A 15,978-nucleotide genomic window follows, 5' to 3' on the forward strand; every position below is an offset into this window, starting at 1 on the left:
GCTTGGTGCCTGTAAGCGACAATAGCCTGTCAACGCAACAGACGTAACCTGCGGGGACAACCAGACGACCGGCTCGATCGAGATTGTCCTCTTCCTTTCACGCTGTGGCCTCAGCTTCCCGAGTCCCGGGCGTATAAAGATACGGCTGTGACCCGCTGGTCAATCAGTGCATCGCTCGCTTTCCCTCTTCTCTTCTCTTGCTCCAATGGCGACCCAGCTCGGTGTTGCTGTTCTCGCCTGTGCATGGGCTGCGTCCGTCGCGGCCCAGACGCCCCCGAGCACTTGGCCCCAGGTGTATCCCAACATGCCCTCGGGCGACTACAGTCCGGAGTGGCAGGACTGTATGCATATCCCCCTCGTATACGCGATCGTGTGCTAACTGAGTTGTTCTCTCATCAGACTTCGCTGTCACCGAGAGCTTGCCCAACGTGACCTGGCCACTTGCGAATAACTTCGCGGGCAATATTCCAGTTCAAAGACAAGGTCATCCTAACGATACCCTCTTCTTCTGGGCATTCGAGCATTCGAATGGCTCGCTCACTGCCGACGCGGGAGCGAGTGACGAGCCATGGGGTATCTGGCTGAATGGAGGGTGAGCATGTTCGTTGTATGTGGTGTGAGATCGTATTGACGCGTTTCATGTTTGTCAGACCTGGGTCCTCCAGTTTGGTCGGTCTTCTCTTCGAGGTAGGACACGTCGACAGTCGTTATTGGCCATTACTGATGTTTCTTTGCAGAACGGTCCTATTCAGATCGCAAACGACTATTCGGCTTTCCAAAATAATTACGCATGGACTACGATCGCCGATTACGTGTATATCGACCAGCCTGTGTGAGTCTACTTTTGTCGTCGCCGACGTGGAATCTGTATTGAACGAGCTCCACATTCAGCGGTGTTGGCTTCGGAACTGCGGACTCCGATGGCTATGGTGAGCCCGGAAACATGATTTGTAGATCCTGATGCTGATTATTCTTAGTTTATGATGAGGATCAGATGGCCTCCGACTTTGTACGCGTTTGGATTTTGTTGCGTGTGTGCACATGCTCATGGTTATGCAGTTCGGTTTCCTCGAGAACCTGGTCAAGGTCTTCCCCAGTCTCGCGACGCGTCCGCTGCACCTCACCGGCGAAAGTTATGCTGGTGTTTATATCGTATGTGCTCCATTGTTCTGATATTATTCGGTGGCCGCTGATCGGCGTACACAGCCTTACATTACGAAAGCCTACTTTGGCTTGGAGAACCCGCCCGTGAAGCTCGCCAAGATTGCCATTGGCGACGGCTCGATCGCGGCTGGCGAAGTGTTTGAAATTGCTCCTGTCGTACGTCCTTCTCTGGACGCAAAACATGTGGCTACGAAATCGCGCTAATCACGAATGTTGTGAACAGGTTTCGGTCCTCGAAACCTACCCGCAGATCATCGGCTACGACACCGCCGTGCTCGACTACTTCCGCGAGCAGACGCACCTGTGCGGGTTCGACCTCAACCTGACGTACCCGCAGGACGGGCACTTCCCGACGCTGCAGTTCCAGCAGGGGGCGGACCCCAACTCGGGCGATTTCATGTCGAGCTACAGGAACCGTATGCTGGACAAGGCGGAGTTCAGCGAGGAGCTCGAGCGCAGGTTCGCGAACAGGGAGCTGCCGAGTGCACGGGAGAGGATCAGGAAAAGGGATGCGTGGAAGAGGGATTTGTCTGGGAGGGCGAACGGGACGATCGACTCGTGGTACGGGTGTGATTTGTATGACGAGATGTTGGACTATGCGGTCAACTTCTCGTATCCGTGGAGTGAGTGTTTTCTTTTGTGGGGTCTTATTCAATTTTGCTGATGCGTTTTGTTAGCTTTGAGCCAGGCTAACGGCGGTACTTTTGACGTGAGTTTGTGCACTTTTTTCTCTGGGAGAAGTATGACGTTAATACGGTGTATGCAGTACTACAACATCCCTGACGCTCTCAGTCCCGAGGCTCCCCAGGACGCGACTGTCTTCCTGAACAGTGAGAGCTATTTTGGTTCTAAGAGAAATTACTAACCTGCCTTTGTCCAAAGACAACCAAACTCGTGCTGCCATCCACGCTCCCACCAGCAAGGACTGGGAAGAGAGCATCTATTACCCCTTCGGCAATGGTGGGAGCTATTATTGGTTTTGTTTGCTGATGACTCGTGCTGACGATTCTTTCAGAGTACGGATCTAGTGACAACAGCGACCCGTAAGTCCGATGAAAATGTTTTCAAGTACAATCAGCTGATCATGACATGGTTAGCCCAATGGTCTTCCTGACGGATCTCGCGACGAACGCAACCAAGGAGGGCGTGTCTATTATTATTTTCTCCGGAAACGACGACTCGCTCATCCCGCATTATGGGTCTCAAGGTGAGAGAAATTATTCGCCGTTTATCACAACGACGGAACTAATAAAATGCCTTAGTCACCATCCAAAACACGACCTTCGGTGGTGTCCAGGGCTTCTCCGTTGAGCCCCAGACGCCTTGGTACAACGACGACGGCGAGTTTGCCGGAATTGTGCATCAGGAGCGCAACTGGACGTACGTCCTCGTCGAGCATGCTGGCCATCTTGTCGGGAACACGAACCCGACTTCTGTACGTCTCCCTTCTTCCATTCTGCGAATGAATGTCACCATTAATTTCACGGGGTGTACTTGCAGGCCCTCGTGTTCGCCCGCGAGTTCGTGTTCGGCAACAACCAGACGGGCCTCGTGACTAACAGCTCGGGCACCGTGTCGGTCGTTGGCGGGCAGGACACGACGCTGGGCGAGATTATGACGGGCCAGGCGGACATTTACTATGGCTCCGCGACGACGGAGAGCAGCTATGCGTACGGGAGCGCGACTGTTGCCGCTTGGAACGCGTACGTCGCGACTGCGACGGCTGCGCCGCCGTTGCCGACGCCGGACACGGACGCCTCGTCGAGTGCTGGGCGCAGGGCGGTAGTGGGTGGGGGTGTGTTTGGTGCGCTGGCGGGCGTTGTGGAGATGCTTGTGGTGTGAGGTATGAAGCATGTCGGTGAGGGATGAATTTACGAGGACGAGGTCGAGGAGGACTGTCATGGGTTAACTGAGTTAACGGTTCTGGGTTTCATGAAATTTTTTTTGACTTATCATTATTGTTTTTATACGTCCCCTTGCATGTTTGAATATCCAGAGACCAATGCTGTACGTACGGAATCATTGTATCATGCATATGACAGATATACCAAAAGAATTGTTCAATCTTGGAAGTGGAAAGCGATTCCGCATTCGCTGCGGTGTTGACTAGGACTCGTTGCATCCACTGCGTCACACAGGCTGAGCTACAGATTGACAGAAATGTCAGGACCATTTTATGTTCAGGATGAAAGTGTCGATGTCGTCGGCGATATTCTCATTTTCAGATATCAGTTTCGAGATCGTCAAGGACGGACTCGCACCAGTGTGCATGATGTTCAAAGCGGGCATTTTCTGGGCGTCATTGCCGATGTTGTTGACGTCGGCTTCGGGGTTATTGATTTGAAGTATGGGGACAGGGCCATCGTGGTGGTCGCTGCAGTTGGCATAGTCCAGTACAGAATAACTATATTACGGCAGAGCGCAACCTATGTCATAGCAAACAAAGAGGTATATAACCTAGAAGATATCCAGCGGATCCGTGTCCGCCGTATCCATTACGTCGTCCGTCTTGTCAGCCTGCGCGACGGCGCTCTCGTCGACCTCGCCCTCCGCGTCCGCCTCGGTCCGGTTGAGGAGGAACATCGGGTCGACCACCTCCGCGAGGACCTCTGCGCGCTCGTCGAGCTCCTCCTGCGCAAAGGGCGTGTGCGAGACGTGCACGACCTGCCACTTGTCGCCATAGGACTCGTTCCCGGCGACGCGCCGCTTCTTGAGCGTCATCTTGCGCTCGATGTTCTTGTAGTATGCGGCCTTGGCGCGCGGTACTGATGGTGATGATGACGTGGGGTAGGGTGTGGTGTCGCCGTCGTCGAGGACGAGGAGGAATTCGTTGGGGACTTCTTGTTCGACTTTGACGGTTTCGTAGTCGCGCACATAATGGAAGGAGGCGGACTGCAGCAGATTGTGGGTTAATTAGTTACAGAGGCTGAGTCAAAACGTACAGGTTGGTCGGCATCAGCGTGTTGTGAGATTGAGCGGGACTCTTTGAAGGTAATTGCGGACTCGTCGTCCTTTGTCAGGTAGTATGCAAGGAAATGGTCGCCGTCGGACTCCATTGGACGCAGAATAGCACAGTCCAGCCGTGGATCCTCCGCCTGAATAAGTTATGTTGAGCATAACAGAGTTTGCGAACGCTATCACTGCGACGTACGTCCAATGGCCGCTCTCCAGGCCGCTCGTTGAACCGGAAGAGGTCATACGCGTTCGCCCAGATGTCGGCATCCGGGAAAATCTCATAAGACTCGACTGCGGTAACCCCGGGTTTATTGGGATGCTGGAGCGTAGCGAGGTCGAAGGAGGATGGGTCGTTGCATGTAGAGAAGGATGCTTCGATGTCGCGCAGCTGGGCGGCTCGCGAGACATCAATGTGCTGTTGCAGCATTTTTCTGCATTCAGAAATTCCACGTAGCTTAAACGTTGGTTCAAGGTGCGAGGGAGGGAAAGGAGGTGCACGTACGGTTCTTGGGACGTGGATCCACGCTGAGAGCTTTCGCGACTAAGGTATTCGGTCTTGCGCAGCCAAGTGACGTTTGCGGGCGTGGGTGTAGTTACACCAGAGACTACGGCTGAGGGGCTGCCATTGGTGTAGGGCGTCGGCATTGACACGGGGTCACCCAATAAAGCTTGGTCGGCGGGATCAAGCAGGGGAAGGTTATTCGTATCAGGGTTGAGGACTGCACAATGCGGAATGTCATGAGTAAGTCAGAGAAGAAACAGAAGATCAAAAAAGTCGCACGAGAGTCGTCCCCGTCCTCGTCCCAAAGACATTCCCATTGACTGAGGTCTAGTGGCATGCCCATCTCAGCATCCACAATCATGGGTAGAGGCGTGTCATTGGCTATGGAGTTGAGGAATTCGGGTTTGGCGTAGCGTAAGGGAGTAGTGGGGATGTCGAGAAGTTTTGGAGGACATGGTGGTGGCGGGAGGGGATTTGAGTAACGGACCCGGACGAGCAGGTCGAGTTTACTGGACAAAGACAGGCAAGTGTCAGTGGTATTGTATGACTTGTGAAGTTAGTAAACGTGTCACCTTTTCTTGAGCGACATTTCTGCTGATGTATAGGAGGAGCAGCGAGCGTCCTGAGGAGAGAGTCACACTTGCTCAATTAGCAGAGTTTATGGTCCAATACTGGTCCAATAGATGTAGGTCAAGGAGGAGCGTGAGGTGTAGACGCGCCCCCGATTTGGCGGGACGCGTTCACATGCTGCTTTCGCTCAAACAGTCAGCTCGCGTCGGCTTTCGCGCACTCGAGTTCGCCCTTCAAATTGTTGTCTTGGGCTACTTGATGTAAGAAGAAATAAACTTTAATGGACATCAGTCTGGCTGAAGATGGTTTTTGCTCAGTGTAACATGGGCTATATGCGTGTTTGCTGTGGGCGGTAGGCGTGCACTATATGTCATGGGGTGTCCAAGTCTGATTGCCCACTTTTTGCAGTTGGATGGCTAATACAAATCAAAAAACAAACTCTGTTGGGAGGTATCTTGATTCAGCGACGTGTAAAACTTGTCGTCGATCTGACAGATATCTACGCTGCCAGCCCTATACGCCGTTCTCATGACTGGATTAATCGGGTTCCTGGTGGTACTCTACATATGGCTTTCGATGCGTAAAGGGACGCGTTTCGTACGGCATTATCCTCCGCCAGATATCAACCTTCTGGACAAGCCATATGAATCCGCTGATCCAAATGAGCTGCTCAGCTTCTGCAATAAAGGCCAATGTAATGGGGCTTGGAAGCCTCCAAGGACACATCACTGTTCAACTTGCAATGTTTGCCGGTTGGACTTTGATCACCATTGCCCTTGGGTCCGCTATCGTTTTGTCGATAAGCATTTAACCTGACAAAATCCTTAGCTAGGCAATTGCGTCTCGCTGGGCAGCATGAAGGAGTTTTTATACCTCCTCTTTTTTGTGCCACTGGTTTTTCTACTCGGAATCTCTCCCGCTGCCAGCATCCTTTACTCGCAGGCGAGACTGGCGTATGGTGTTTCAATGGCCGATCCTTGGATCAACGACGTATGGTGGAGTTGGTACGCTTCGTGGATTGTGTTTTGTGGTCCACTGGGACGACCTGTTATTGGGACTCTTTTGGGATACCGGGTTCTCAAGGACTCTCGTGTCCCTTCTAGCGGATATGGACAAATGTTGGAACAGCCGCATATGAGAGTATCCATCGTGGCTCTGGTAGCATTGATCATGAGCATCTTTGCTATGGTGAGTGAGGTCACCACAAGACTAAGTATATCTGATCATCCAAATGAATATATGTAGGGCTTGGGAGTGTCAACGTTGCGTAACTTGCTTCGAGGCCGGACGACGCTTGAGACACTCAAAGCGCGCGCATATCGCAATAAATTTGTTGTCATACCTGCGGTCAACGCTGCAGACTCGGAAACTGGCTCAATAGCCGACATGCGTAAAGTAATCACAGTACCACCCCAGGAAAATCTGTATATCCTCGATTGGACGAAATTGTGGGGCAAGCCCCTGTTTACGTGCTCAGCTTATGATAGGTACGCAGCGTGCCTTTACTTTTGTAAGAACTCCTTGCTGACCAGATAGCAGTAGTGAATATTTATGGCCCACGGTTAACCCGAATATTATACACCAAGCACGAAACAAAGATAAATAATATTTATTTTACGACCAAGCAATAATCCCTTCAACCAGCTTATCAAATGTTCCGTCACCTTCATTGTATTGACGGGGAAATCAAGGGGCAGTTCCTGAAAAAATGTAAAGTGTGAGATTCGCATTGTACGTCAAGGTAGAAAATAAATACTGACCCTTGTTGCCACAGCCCGTCGAAGGCCAGATGGATGCGTTCTCTCCGGAGAGGCACGCACCGGTCCAGAGAGGGTTACCGTCGCTACCAGACCACTGGCTGCATGGAACTTCTTGGTAGGATCCAGTGAGAGCGCCATGGCCTAGATGAAGTTAGACGATATGGATTGTAATTGTGCCGACGACGAAGCTTACCAGACGGGAAGAAGGCGCCAGCGGCGCCGGAATCCTCGCAAAGGTCAAAGCTTTAGGATCCACGTCAGGCTCATCAATTCTGCAAAAAGAAATGTTGGCACTTACTGAACGGACGCGCCGTGCTGGTTCGTCGGACTGCTTTGTGATTGCCCGCACCACTCCTCATTACCTTGTGCGGGGCACAAGTCCGTGATCTTGACGACGACCGTGCTGAACGGACCAGTGAAGCCGGGCGAGTAGGGGTCCGCGCTGCCGGTCACCGCGAAGCAGCGACCACACGCGTCGCCGGCACCCAAGCCGGAGGCAGAGCCAAAGGCGAGCTGCGACATAGCGGCGGTGAACCCGGAGGCGGGGATACCGCACGCTGGCGAGCCACAGCCAGAGTACTGAGTGAAGGAAGCAGAACCCGAGGCGTTCTGGATATACCCTCCATCAGCGCGTTTGTCGATGGCGCTCGCGCCGGCGAGAGCGAAGAGGAAAGTGGAGACTGCGAGGTGCTTAAGAGACATGGAGGGCGAGTGGTTTGTGGACTCTTCGCTGCCTCGACATGCTGCCTTTTATTCGCGCACAGAGCCTGCAGAAAAATATCGGCTGGATTTACTTCGGGTTGCTCGTGCCCTAGCGTGTCCCACGAGCTAGGCACCGGTAATATGAGCGGTAGGAGGGAAGCACGGTGTGTGGACCACTTTCTCCTCGTCGCCATATGTTGGTGCCGGTGTTCCGGCTTTGTCGTGAACGTGCTGAAGAGGTTGTCGACCTCAGCTGCGTTCATTCCTAGCCAGGTGGGACCCCGCCATGAAGAGCCTGATTGTCTCTTATCTGCCCTCAAGTATGTTGACTGAGAGAAGTCCCATTGTACGGAATATCCTAGGATCTTTGCTTCAACGTCGTTTGTGCCTGCAACTGAGGTGAAGTTGAAGCTATTTGGAGATGTTATTAGCCGCATTAGCCGAAGTATTCAATAACCAACCCGCCTTGTGAGTCCCGAGACCATGCATGCAACCAAAGTAACCTAGACAACGTTGCAACGTTGGTGTATTATTGGGTGTTGAATGATAAGCACTTTGCATCATGACGAGCCACGCGGCCGAGGACGTGAAGCACGCGATCCCAGAGAACCACGATGGCGATGCGTAAATATGTCATGAATTGTCTCTTGATCGTAATTGCATGGAGCCTGTAGCCACTCCTGCCGAGGAAAGAGCCACGACAAAAGGAAGATAGCATCCCCGCAACTGGTGCGCGGGCCGAACCGAGAAGTGGACATTGCCTTGTCCGCTGTCGTCAAGTTGCCAGGCGCCAAGAGGAAGTAGACAGGGACGGCTTGTGGCGGAGGTGTGTTTGATCAAAGTGTCGTTACCTCTCCCCACACACCCGGCCTATTCTCTTGTTTCGAAATGACATCCTTCCCAGCAGCGAGTTGGCAAGCTGCACTCCTCACGAAGCAAACTGGGGGTAGAGCCATCGTAGGCGACCCCTCTTACGGTCGCGCAGCCACCCGGATCCAAAATCGGCTCTATCTCTCGGACTACTGGACGGCTCGCGATGCTCAGCAGTTGCGCAAGCTCGGGATAACGCATATAATCTCGCTTCTAGAGTGCATCCCTGAATTGAAAGACCACGAAGATATCAAGAAATTACACATCGCGATACAGGACACACCCGAGGCGGACATCCTGCAGTATCTTGATACGACCACGGTGTTCATCAAGGATGCGTTAGCGGAGAATGAGCAGAATAAAGTCCTAGTGAGCATATATCTTCTTCGCAGGTGTCTACATTGGTATTCTACGTGTCTGCTTTGGTTGAGTCTAGGTCCACTGTTTCCAGGGCATTAGCCGCAGCGCGACTGTTGTGTGTGCATACCTGCTTGCGACGACGACAATGGTGCCTTCGGAGGCCGTTGCATACGTGAGATCGAAACGCGGGATCGTCTCACCGAACGCTGGGTTTAAGAAACAGCTTGTGACGTACAGCCAAAGGTTCGACGAACAGCGGGAGAGAATGAAACTCGAGAAGGCTCAGTCATCCAAATGGAATGTGGTCATCTCGAAACTCAGCCTGACAAAACCGACAACAAGAAAACGAGACTCGCTTGTCATTGCGGAAAGAAAAGAGGGAGCTGAGAAGGTAGCTTCGACTTCGCTGTCTCGCAAATCTTTCTGATAACACCAACTAGGGTGAGGAACAAACTCGTTCTCGGCGATCCTTTGGCTTTATACCTGGTTCATCGTCATCTACCAGTAACACATTTGCTATGCCCTAGAAGGATCACGATGGACTTCTTGATACATCCTCTTGATACCTTCTGTTTGATCACTTTGTTGTCAAGGGCTCCTTTATTCATGCGCAATGTTGGTCTGTAAGCTTATAATCATGTACATACACTCCCCGCTTTATAACACTTCATATTGAAAACACTTAGTCGAGTCCTCGCCGCTTGCCACAACGTGGATTTAAGGTTAATCACCAGCGCCATACCACGGGACGTCCGAATCGACCCTGTGTCTCGCGCTATTTGTTCCTGTGGGTCCAAGCTTGTAAGTATAAAAAGAAGGCGGCTCCTGCTCGCCTCGCCTATGCTTGGGCTCCTCTTTTAACCGTCCTACTTCGCCTCTCCCCTCCGGACGTCCGTCATGGATTCTCACCCTCATTTCTCAGACATTTCTCTTGATGAACTCTTATCTGCCTTTGAAACTGTTGATTCTATCCATGATGACACTTTGTCGGCCCAGCCATTTGATCTACAGAACGCTCTGGATGGCCTTTCCAATCAACTTCACTTGCCTGATGCCTGGTTCCCTGATGGTGTGTTTCCGACTTTCGAGATGGAACCCCCGAGTGCTCCGCCACAGGATCTCGAGGCCACATTAGCAACTCTGTTCGAGAACGTACCGGTAAGTGGCATACGTGCACTGGCGACACTCATTCAACTTGGTTTTGTAGCTTGATGCGCAATTTGAGAGCATATCGCTTCCGGTTCCTAGTGACTCGGTGGAACCTAATACCTGGGACGACACTACGTTCGACCAAATACTCCGGTCTCTCGCTTCCGATTCTACAGTATCTGCTTCGCTTGAACAGCCTTCGTTGACTGACCTGAGTTCATTTCTTTCGCAACCATCTACCACGCCACAGTTCGCCTCTTATGGAGATCTGGTTGCCTCTATTGACTTTGCTATACAAGGATCATCTGATGCGACGAGTCTAGGCAACTTTCAGTCTTTCGGCGACGCGTTCAGCACAAACACACTCAACAGCGACGCGTTCGGCACAGACGGGTTCAACACGGACGGGTTTGCCACGGATACGTTCACCGCGGGCGCGTTCTCCGGAGATGCGTTCGATATAGATGCGTTCCCCGCAGACGCGTTCAGCACAGATGCGTTTACCGCAGAATTTTTCGCCACAGATGTGTTCACCGCAGATGTGTTCAGCACAGACGCGTTCAGCACAGATGCATTCACCGCAGACGCATTTCCCATAGAAGCGTTCGACATATCTAACGTACAGGATCCCGGTGATTATTTCTCCATTGATCAGTTAAACGCTCCATCTGGCCATGACGCGTCGGCAGCAGATGAAGGACAGCCGCCAGAAGCATGCCACTCTCCAGACGCGGGTGCTTCGCAGCTCCAAACTAACCCTACATCACAACCTTCTGTAGATTTAGAACCGTAAGTTGTCAATTTCGTCAGGTACTGAAAAGCCGAGGACTAAACAGGCTGAGGTCGGTCGAACTTGAAGAACGCCGCTGGTACCCGAAGTTTCTGAGGGTGGCTCAGACGCATCTAGCTCACAATTACTACCACCCCTCAGCGATGAGGAGGTGGAGTCCATCCTTCGCGAGAAGCTCCGTATTCAAGAGCCTACCAAACTTGACCTGTGGGCGCTTCCCGACCCTCCTGTAGGAGAGCCGCCGCGTTATCCCTCCAGGACACTGGGTTGCCTTGCGATATGGGGGAGCCCGCACAAACGACTCCAGCTGCAGGAAATATACCAGGCCCTGATCGACCGGTTCAGTTGGTACAAAGAGCATCCCAATGACAAAACCTGGAGAGTAAGTCTTTTGGTTTCGGGGTAGCTCGGCTTGGCGGTGTAGTCTTGAGCTGATGCTGTCGCGACTCTTTGATGCCTTGGTAGGAGAACATCCGCAACGCGTTGACGAGGACGTATCTATTTCAGCCTGCCAAAGAAGACGGCACTCCGGTTTATGGTAAAGGTGGCAAAGCCTGGTGGCAGATAGACGGCAGGGCCAACAAGGGTGTCAAGAGGTCACAGGGTTTGAAGATCAAGAAGCCAGTTCGACGCAAGGCACACCGTGATCCCAACATCCCGATTTTTCTGCCGCCGCGACCGAGCGGTGAGGAGGTGGAGGCCGTACTCCGCAAAGAGTTCAAGATTCCTCAATATATAAAGCTCGACCTTTGGGCCCTCCCCGACCCACCTGCGGGGCAGCTGCCACGCTTTCCATACAGGATACTCATCTGCCTTGCGATATGGGGTAGCCCGCAGAAGCGGCTTCAGCTACGGGATATCCGGCAGGCTTTAATGGACCGATTCGAATGGTACAGGGAACATCCAGACGACAAAACGTGGAGGGTGAGTTCTGTGTTTCCGTCAGTTCAGCTCACCCATGTAGGACTGATGGTGTCGCGACTCGATAACGTGCCTTGGTAGGAGAATATCCGCAACGCGCTGGTGAAGATATACTGGTTCCGATCTGTCGACGAAGATGGTATTCCCATTGCTGGTGGTGTAGGTAAAACGGTCTGGTGGGAGATAGACGTCTGGGCTGAGAGGGGCTCGAAACAACACCCAAGAGACAAAGATTAAAACCGCAACCTCTTTTTGCTGCGAATGCGGGATAAACCTGACAAGCACCTCGCAGAGCGCTGACGATGCTTGCGAGATGTCGCTACCTAGCCTCCACGTTCCCCCGTCAGATGTCGACAAGACGGAAACGTCCAGGGTAGAAGGAAGGAGGAAGAAGTGCCAGACATGGAAACCGGCGCGAATGCATCCCAGGTGTCGTCGATTGAGGCCATTGGCCCTCCGTGGCAGTCGGTCCGACTCAGCCTGGTTCTTGCACCTCTCGAGTACCCGTGTTTTCTTGTGTCACATCATGTACCATGATCTATGCCATGATCTATGTCATTTTATGTAACTCAGCCGCCTTCATTATTGGCCTCATCCAGTGTCGGTGATTTAGAGGTTTGAGTTCAGGTTGCAGACATTGCGCGTGAAGTCAGACTTTGAAAGTACCGATTGTTCGCTATGTTAGTAACATGCAGGAATACGTCTATGCGTACACAGTCGCTCGAGACTCAAAATATACAGACCACTGGTCCTCAACATCCACCGTTCTACCACAATATCAGGTCTGAGACAGCCTCCCTGGCGCGGATATACCTGTTGAGGTGGCTGACGCAGTTGCATTGGAGATCTCTGAAAAGGAGAGTCCAATTTTGCAGCCTGCAAGCACGGTATCTTGATTTACTGTATAGATAGCCAAGTGAGTTTTGCCAGGTTGCAATTTAGAGATCCGGATTCAAGTCGAGATCGAAGTCGAAGACTTGTTGCTGGGGCCGGTGGTGGTCATGGCGGTATGGGTTGGCGTGCGGAGCTGCATCGCGGAACGGCTCGGTTGACTTGGGAGATGGTGCAGGCGCTGGACATTGTTTAACGGCAGTCACTTCTCCGTGTTAAGTATCCGCATATAGATGAACGTACGTTTTCCGACAGAGTGGGTTTCTCCGAGCAGGCCGAGTGGTGCCTCTGCGTTGAGGCGGCCACGGCGCATCTTCTCTTCGTTTGGGAAGGGAGGGAAGAACAGCGGCGGCGGAGGTTGGCCCGGCAAGGAGAGATCTGGCATGTTAGGGGGCGCAGAGGTAAATGCGCTCAGGCTCTGTGCATATGCCAGTAATTCGGGGTATGGTATGGCAGCTGCCCAAGGCGAGTTGTCAGTACTTTGAGACAGTTTGGGGAGTGAGACGGACCTTCCCGAGCCTCCTCGATACCCTTGATACGCTCGTCACCCTCGTCGATTATGCGCTCAAGGGTACGCTTTCCCTCCTCGAGCTGCGCGCATATATCACGCCATCGCGCCTCGAGTTCGAAGATCTCGCTCTTGAGGGACTCGATGCGCCCTTGCTTGCGCTGGTGAACTGCCGTGAGTTGAAGCGCGTCGGCAAGTGCGGCGTCGACGCGTATGAAAGCGTCGAGTGGTGGTGGCGGAGGTGGTTTGGTCTGGGAAGGCGAGAGGGAGTGAAAGAGGGTCTGCGAGAGCTTGGTCAGTTCATTGAGAGGTTCAAGGAGGGTTTCGTTCATGGATGGGCCGGAAGAGGTCATGACTCGGACGTCAGGGGCAGACGCCGCGACGCGTTCGCGTCACTTGTTCTGAGTTTAGTGTGCTTTTCTCAAAAATCGACTCTACCAAGGAAATGCATGCGTGCATGCGTGCCCCCATATCTACTCATCATTCATGAATCATCAGCATTGTATGATGGGTTGAAATGGAGCTCTATGGGCCCATATGCAAGCTGACGTTTCTATAGTTGAAGCGATTTTCACCATCGCATGATCAGCTACGGAAATGACCTTATCGCGGACCTTCGCGGCTGTCCTTGCTCCAGACACGCTGTCTAAGAAGCCATTTGCCCTAGGTCTCGTGCTCCTCATTCTATCTTCCACCTGAGGTGCCCATCGTTCGGACCACCTTTCCTCCTGCTCGCTAACATCGATTTGCTCCACTCAAAATGCCTGTGCCGGCCAGCAGACTAACATCTATCCTTCATCGTACTCCCTGGATACCCCCTGTCGCCGTCAGCGGCGAGGGCATCTATGTCACTCTGGATGACGGCCGCCGCGTTATCGATGGCGTTGGTGGTGCAGCTGTTGCATGTCTTGGAACGAGTCACCCGAAGGTCGTCCAAGCAGTCAAGGACCAGGTCGATACGCTGCCTTGTATGCATACACCATCTGTAGCCGAATGTCTGGTATATGATGCTGAACGAATCTTGCTGGGCGCAGATATCTACAATATGCAGCTGTCCAATCAGCCGGCCGAGGAACTTGCCCAGAACCTCATAGCGAGTAGCAATGGGGTTTTCGAGCTGGTCTCGTTTGCATCTGGAGGTTTGGATCTTATCCAGATAGTGAGTATATGCGTCGTTATTGACGCGAAATATAGGATCGGAGGCTATGGAAGGTGTGATCAAACTTGGCCGACAGGTGAGCGGTTTTGCCGGAGGACGAAGCTCAATATGAACAAGTGTTCCAGTTCTTCTTTGAGACTGGTCAGCCGCAGCGTACGAACTACATTGCGAGGCATCTGTCATTCCACGGAAATACGCTGTCTACCGTTGCGCTTGCCTATCATCCATCGCGCCGCCTTCCTTATGCTGGTATCGTGGACAACGAACACTTTCACCATGTCTCGCCTGCGTATGCTGCACGTTTTCAGAGGCAAGGCGAGACTGAGGAACAGTATGTTGAACGCTTGAGGCAGGAGCTCGAGGACAAGTTTATTGAGCTCGGGCCGGATACCGTCATTGGATGTGGGTACACAAGTTTCCGGATCGATAATACGGTTAATTAACGCGCAAGCAGTCGTTGCGGAAACTGTCGTTGGTGCTACCACCGGCGTTGTCCCTGCTCCGAAGGGCTATTTCAAGGCCATGAAGGCGGTCTGCAATAAGTATGGTGCACTTTTCATTCTGGATGAAGTTATGTCCGGTATGGGGCGTAAGTGAACGCTTTAATCTGCTGGAACATGCGATTCATTGGAGAGTTTCAGGCATGGGTACTTTGCACGCATGGCAAAGCTTCGGTGACGGTGCCGAGCCGGATATTCAAGCCGTGGCAAAGGGTCTCGGCGGAGGGTCCGTAATTTGCACCTTTCTGTCGATGTTCAACTGACGTTAGTGTAGGTACGCGTCGATAGGGGCCGTTTTGATGTCAAAGAAAATTGCCACTGGCATTCGTGGTGCTTCTGGCTTGTCGAAGCATGGTCACACCTACCAGGTAATTGGCTGGACCTTGCTCATTGGATGTCATTTTAAGGATGCTTGTTATAGGCAAACCCTCTAGCATGTGCCGCCAGTTTGGCGGTGCAGAAGGCGATCACCGAGGAAAACTTGCTCGACAACATCACTAAGCAGGGCAAACTCATGGGAGAGCTCCTGCACGAGCATCTTCAATCACCGAATGCACTTGCTGCTCCATACACGTTCGACGTACGTGGTGGCGGTGGGTTCTGGGGGATTGAGTTTGACTTTGAGGGTCCTGGTGGCGAGCGGGTTGACCTCAAGGGCAAACAGTTCGCCATGGACGTGCAAGCGAAAAGCCTTGAGAACGGCTTGATCATCATGGCCTTCGCGGGTGGTGCCAACCTGGAGGGCACGAAGGGAGATCACTGCATATTGTCTCCAGCATACAACGTGACATCGGACGAAGTAAAGCGGATTGTGGAACTGTTTGTGAAGAGTGTCGAGGACGTCCTGAGGGAGTCGTTCATCTCGTAACAAATGAAAAGTGTGATGGTTGTTGTACTTTTAGCAAAGTAGTATTGTTGTACTATTGTAGGATGTCAATTGTCGCGCACGTACTGACACTAAGTTGTTTGTTCTTAGAAGGCTGTAGAAGTCTAGAGCGGCAAGTGACCGAGTGGCCGATGAGGTCAGGTTCGCACGGGACGAGATATCCTAAAGCGTCGAATTGGGATTCTGGTCGAGCGTTGTTTGCGGACGGCGAGGACGAAAGTCAAGCATCCGTCACCAAAACATATCTTCCTCTTAGACGACGACCATCTCAACATATTCGATGGCTGGGAG

At 52.4% G+C, this 15,978-nt stretch overlaps 8 protein-coding genes across 8 annotated transcripts; 5 read left to right on the plus strand and 3 right to left on the minus strand.

Annotated features, from left to right (window-relative positions):
- Positions 1–176: 176 nt before the first annotated feature.
- CONPUDRAFT_126951 (alpha beta-hydrolase) lies at positions 177–3,192 on the plus strand. Its single transcript, XM_007772632.1, has 16 exons — positions 177–341; positions 400–592; positions 651–687; positions 738–832; positions 892–929; positions 978–1,009; positions 1,060–1,152; positions 1,207–1,320; positions 1,388–1,787; positions 1,842–1,873; positions 1,931–1,994; positions 2,047–2,124; positions 2,180–2,207; positions 2,262–2,371; positions 2,427–2,599; positions 2,665–3,192. The coding sequence occupies exons 1-16, from the start codon at positions 206–208 to the stop codon at positions 3,004–3,006; spliced, it is 1,965 nt and encodes a 654-aa protein (XP_007770822.1). The 5' UTR covers positions 177–205; the 3' UTR covers positions 3,007–3,192.
- Positions 3,193–3,621: 429 nt separating this feature from the next.
- CONPUDRAFT_59133 (uncharacterized protein) lies at positions 3,622–5,039 on the minus strand (the record flags this gene model as incomplete). The annotated part of the gene is made up of 5 exons (XM_007772232.1): positions 3,622–4,056; positions 4,107–4,259; positions 4,316–4,550; positions 4,622–4,838; positions 4,901–5,039. Coding segments are annotated over 5 exons (1,179 nt in total), but the record flags the coding sequence as incomplete, so codon positions are not given.
- A 35-nt stretch (positions 5,040–5,074) lies between these two features.
- CONPUDRAFT_91414 (zf-DHHC-domain-containing protein) lies at positions 5,075–6,797 on the plus strand (the record flags this gene model as incomplete). The annotated part of the gene is made up of 6 exons (XM_007772633.1): positions 5,075–5,077; positions 5,156–5,176; positions 5,687–5,971; positions 6,020–6,379; positions 6,437–6,678; positions 6,728–6,797. The coding sequence occupies 6 exons, from the start codon at positions 5,075–5,077 to the stop codon at positions 6,795–6,797; spliced, it is 981 nt and encodes a 326-aa protein (XP_007770823.1).
- Positions 6,798–6,877: 80 nt separating this feature from the next.
- On the minus strand, positions 6,878–7,653 carry CONPUDRAFT_74620 (glycoside hydrolase family 45 protein; the record flags this gene model as incomplete). The annotated part of the gene is made up of 4 exons (XM_007772338.1): positions 6,878–6,891; positions 6,952–7,092; positions 7,145–7,194; positions 7,250–7,653. The coding sequence occupies 4 exons, from the start codon at positions 7,651–7,653 to the stop codon at positions 6,878–6,880; spliced, it is 609 nt and encodes a 202-aa protein (XP_007770528.1).
- Positions 7,654–8,460: 807 nt separating this feature from the next.
- On the plus strand, positions 8,461–9,562 carry CONPUDRAFT_126961 (phosphatases II). Its single transcript, XM_007772634.1, has 3 exons — positions 8,461–8,892; positions 8,960–9,274; positions 9,324–9,562. Exons 1-3 carry the CDS (start codon positions 8,542–8,544, stop codon positions 9,408–9,410), a joined length of 753 nt encoding a protein of 250 aa, XP_007770824.1. The 5' UTR covers positions 8,461–8,541; the 3' UTR covers positions 9,411–9,562.
- A 218-nt stretch (positions 9,563–9,780) lies between these two features.
- Positions 9,781–12,316, plus strand: CONPUDRAFT_145272 (uncharacterized protein; the record flags this gene model as incomplete). Its single annotated transcript, XM_007772635.1, has 5 exons — positions 9,781–10,041; positions 10,091–10,821; positions 10,892–11,204; positions 11,288–11,746; positions 11,825–12,316. The coding sequence occupies 5 exons, from the start codon at positions 9,781–9,783 to the stop codon at positions 11,978–11,980; spliced, it is 1,920 nt and encodes a 639-aa protein (XP_007770825.1). The 3' UTR covers positions 11,981–12,316.
- Positions 12,317–12,489: 173 nt separating this feature from the next.
- CONPUDRAFT_107222 (uncharacterized protein) lies at positions 12,490–13,474 on the minus strand (the record flags this gene model as incomplete). Its single annotated transcript, XM_007772636.1, has 3 exons — positions 12,490–12,815; positions 12,878–13,090; positions 13,144–13,474. 3 exons carry the CDS (start codon positions 13,472–13,474, stop codon positions 12,682–12,684), a joined length of 678 nt encoding a protein of 225 aa, XP_007770826.1. The 3' UTR covers positions 12,490–12,681.
- A 295-nt stretch (positions 13,475–13,769) lies between these two features.
- On the plus strand, positions 13,770–15,756 carry CONPUDRAFT_107226 (PLP-dependent transferase). Its single transcript, XM_007772637.1, has 8 exons — positions 13,770–14,110; positions 14,177–14,281; positions 14,337–14,377; positions 14,427–14,703; positions 14,756–14,890; positions 14,943–15,027; positions 15,076–15,169; positions 15,223–15,756. Exons 1-8 carry the CDS (start codon positions 13,903–13,905, stop codon positions 15,667–15,669), a joined length of 1,392 nt encoding a protein of 463 aa, XP_007770827.1. The 5' UTR covers positions 13,770–13,902; the 3' UTR covers positions 15,670–15,756.
- Positions 15,757–15,978: the final 222 nt, after the last annotated feature.

This window comes from Coniophora puteana (assembly GCF_000271625.1).
Source record: "Coniophora puteana RWD-64-598 SS2 unplaced genomic scaffold CONPUscaffold_9, whole genome shotgun sequence".
Lineage (NCBI taxonomy): Eukaryota > Fungi > Basidiomycota > Agaricomycetes > Boletales > Coniophoraceae > Coniophora > Coniophora puteana.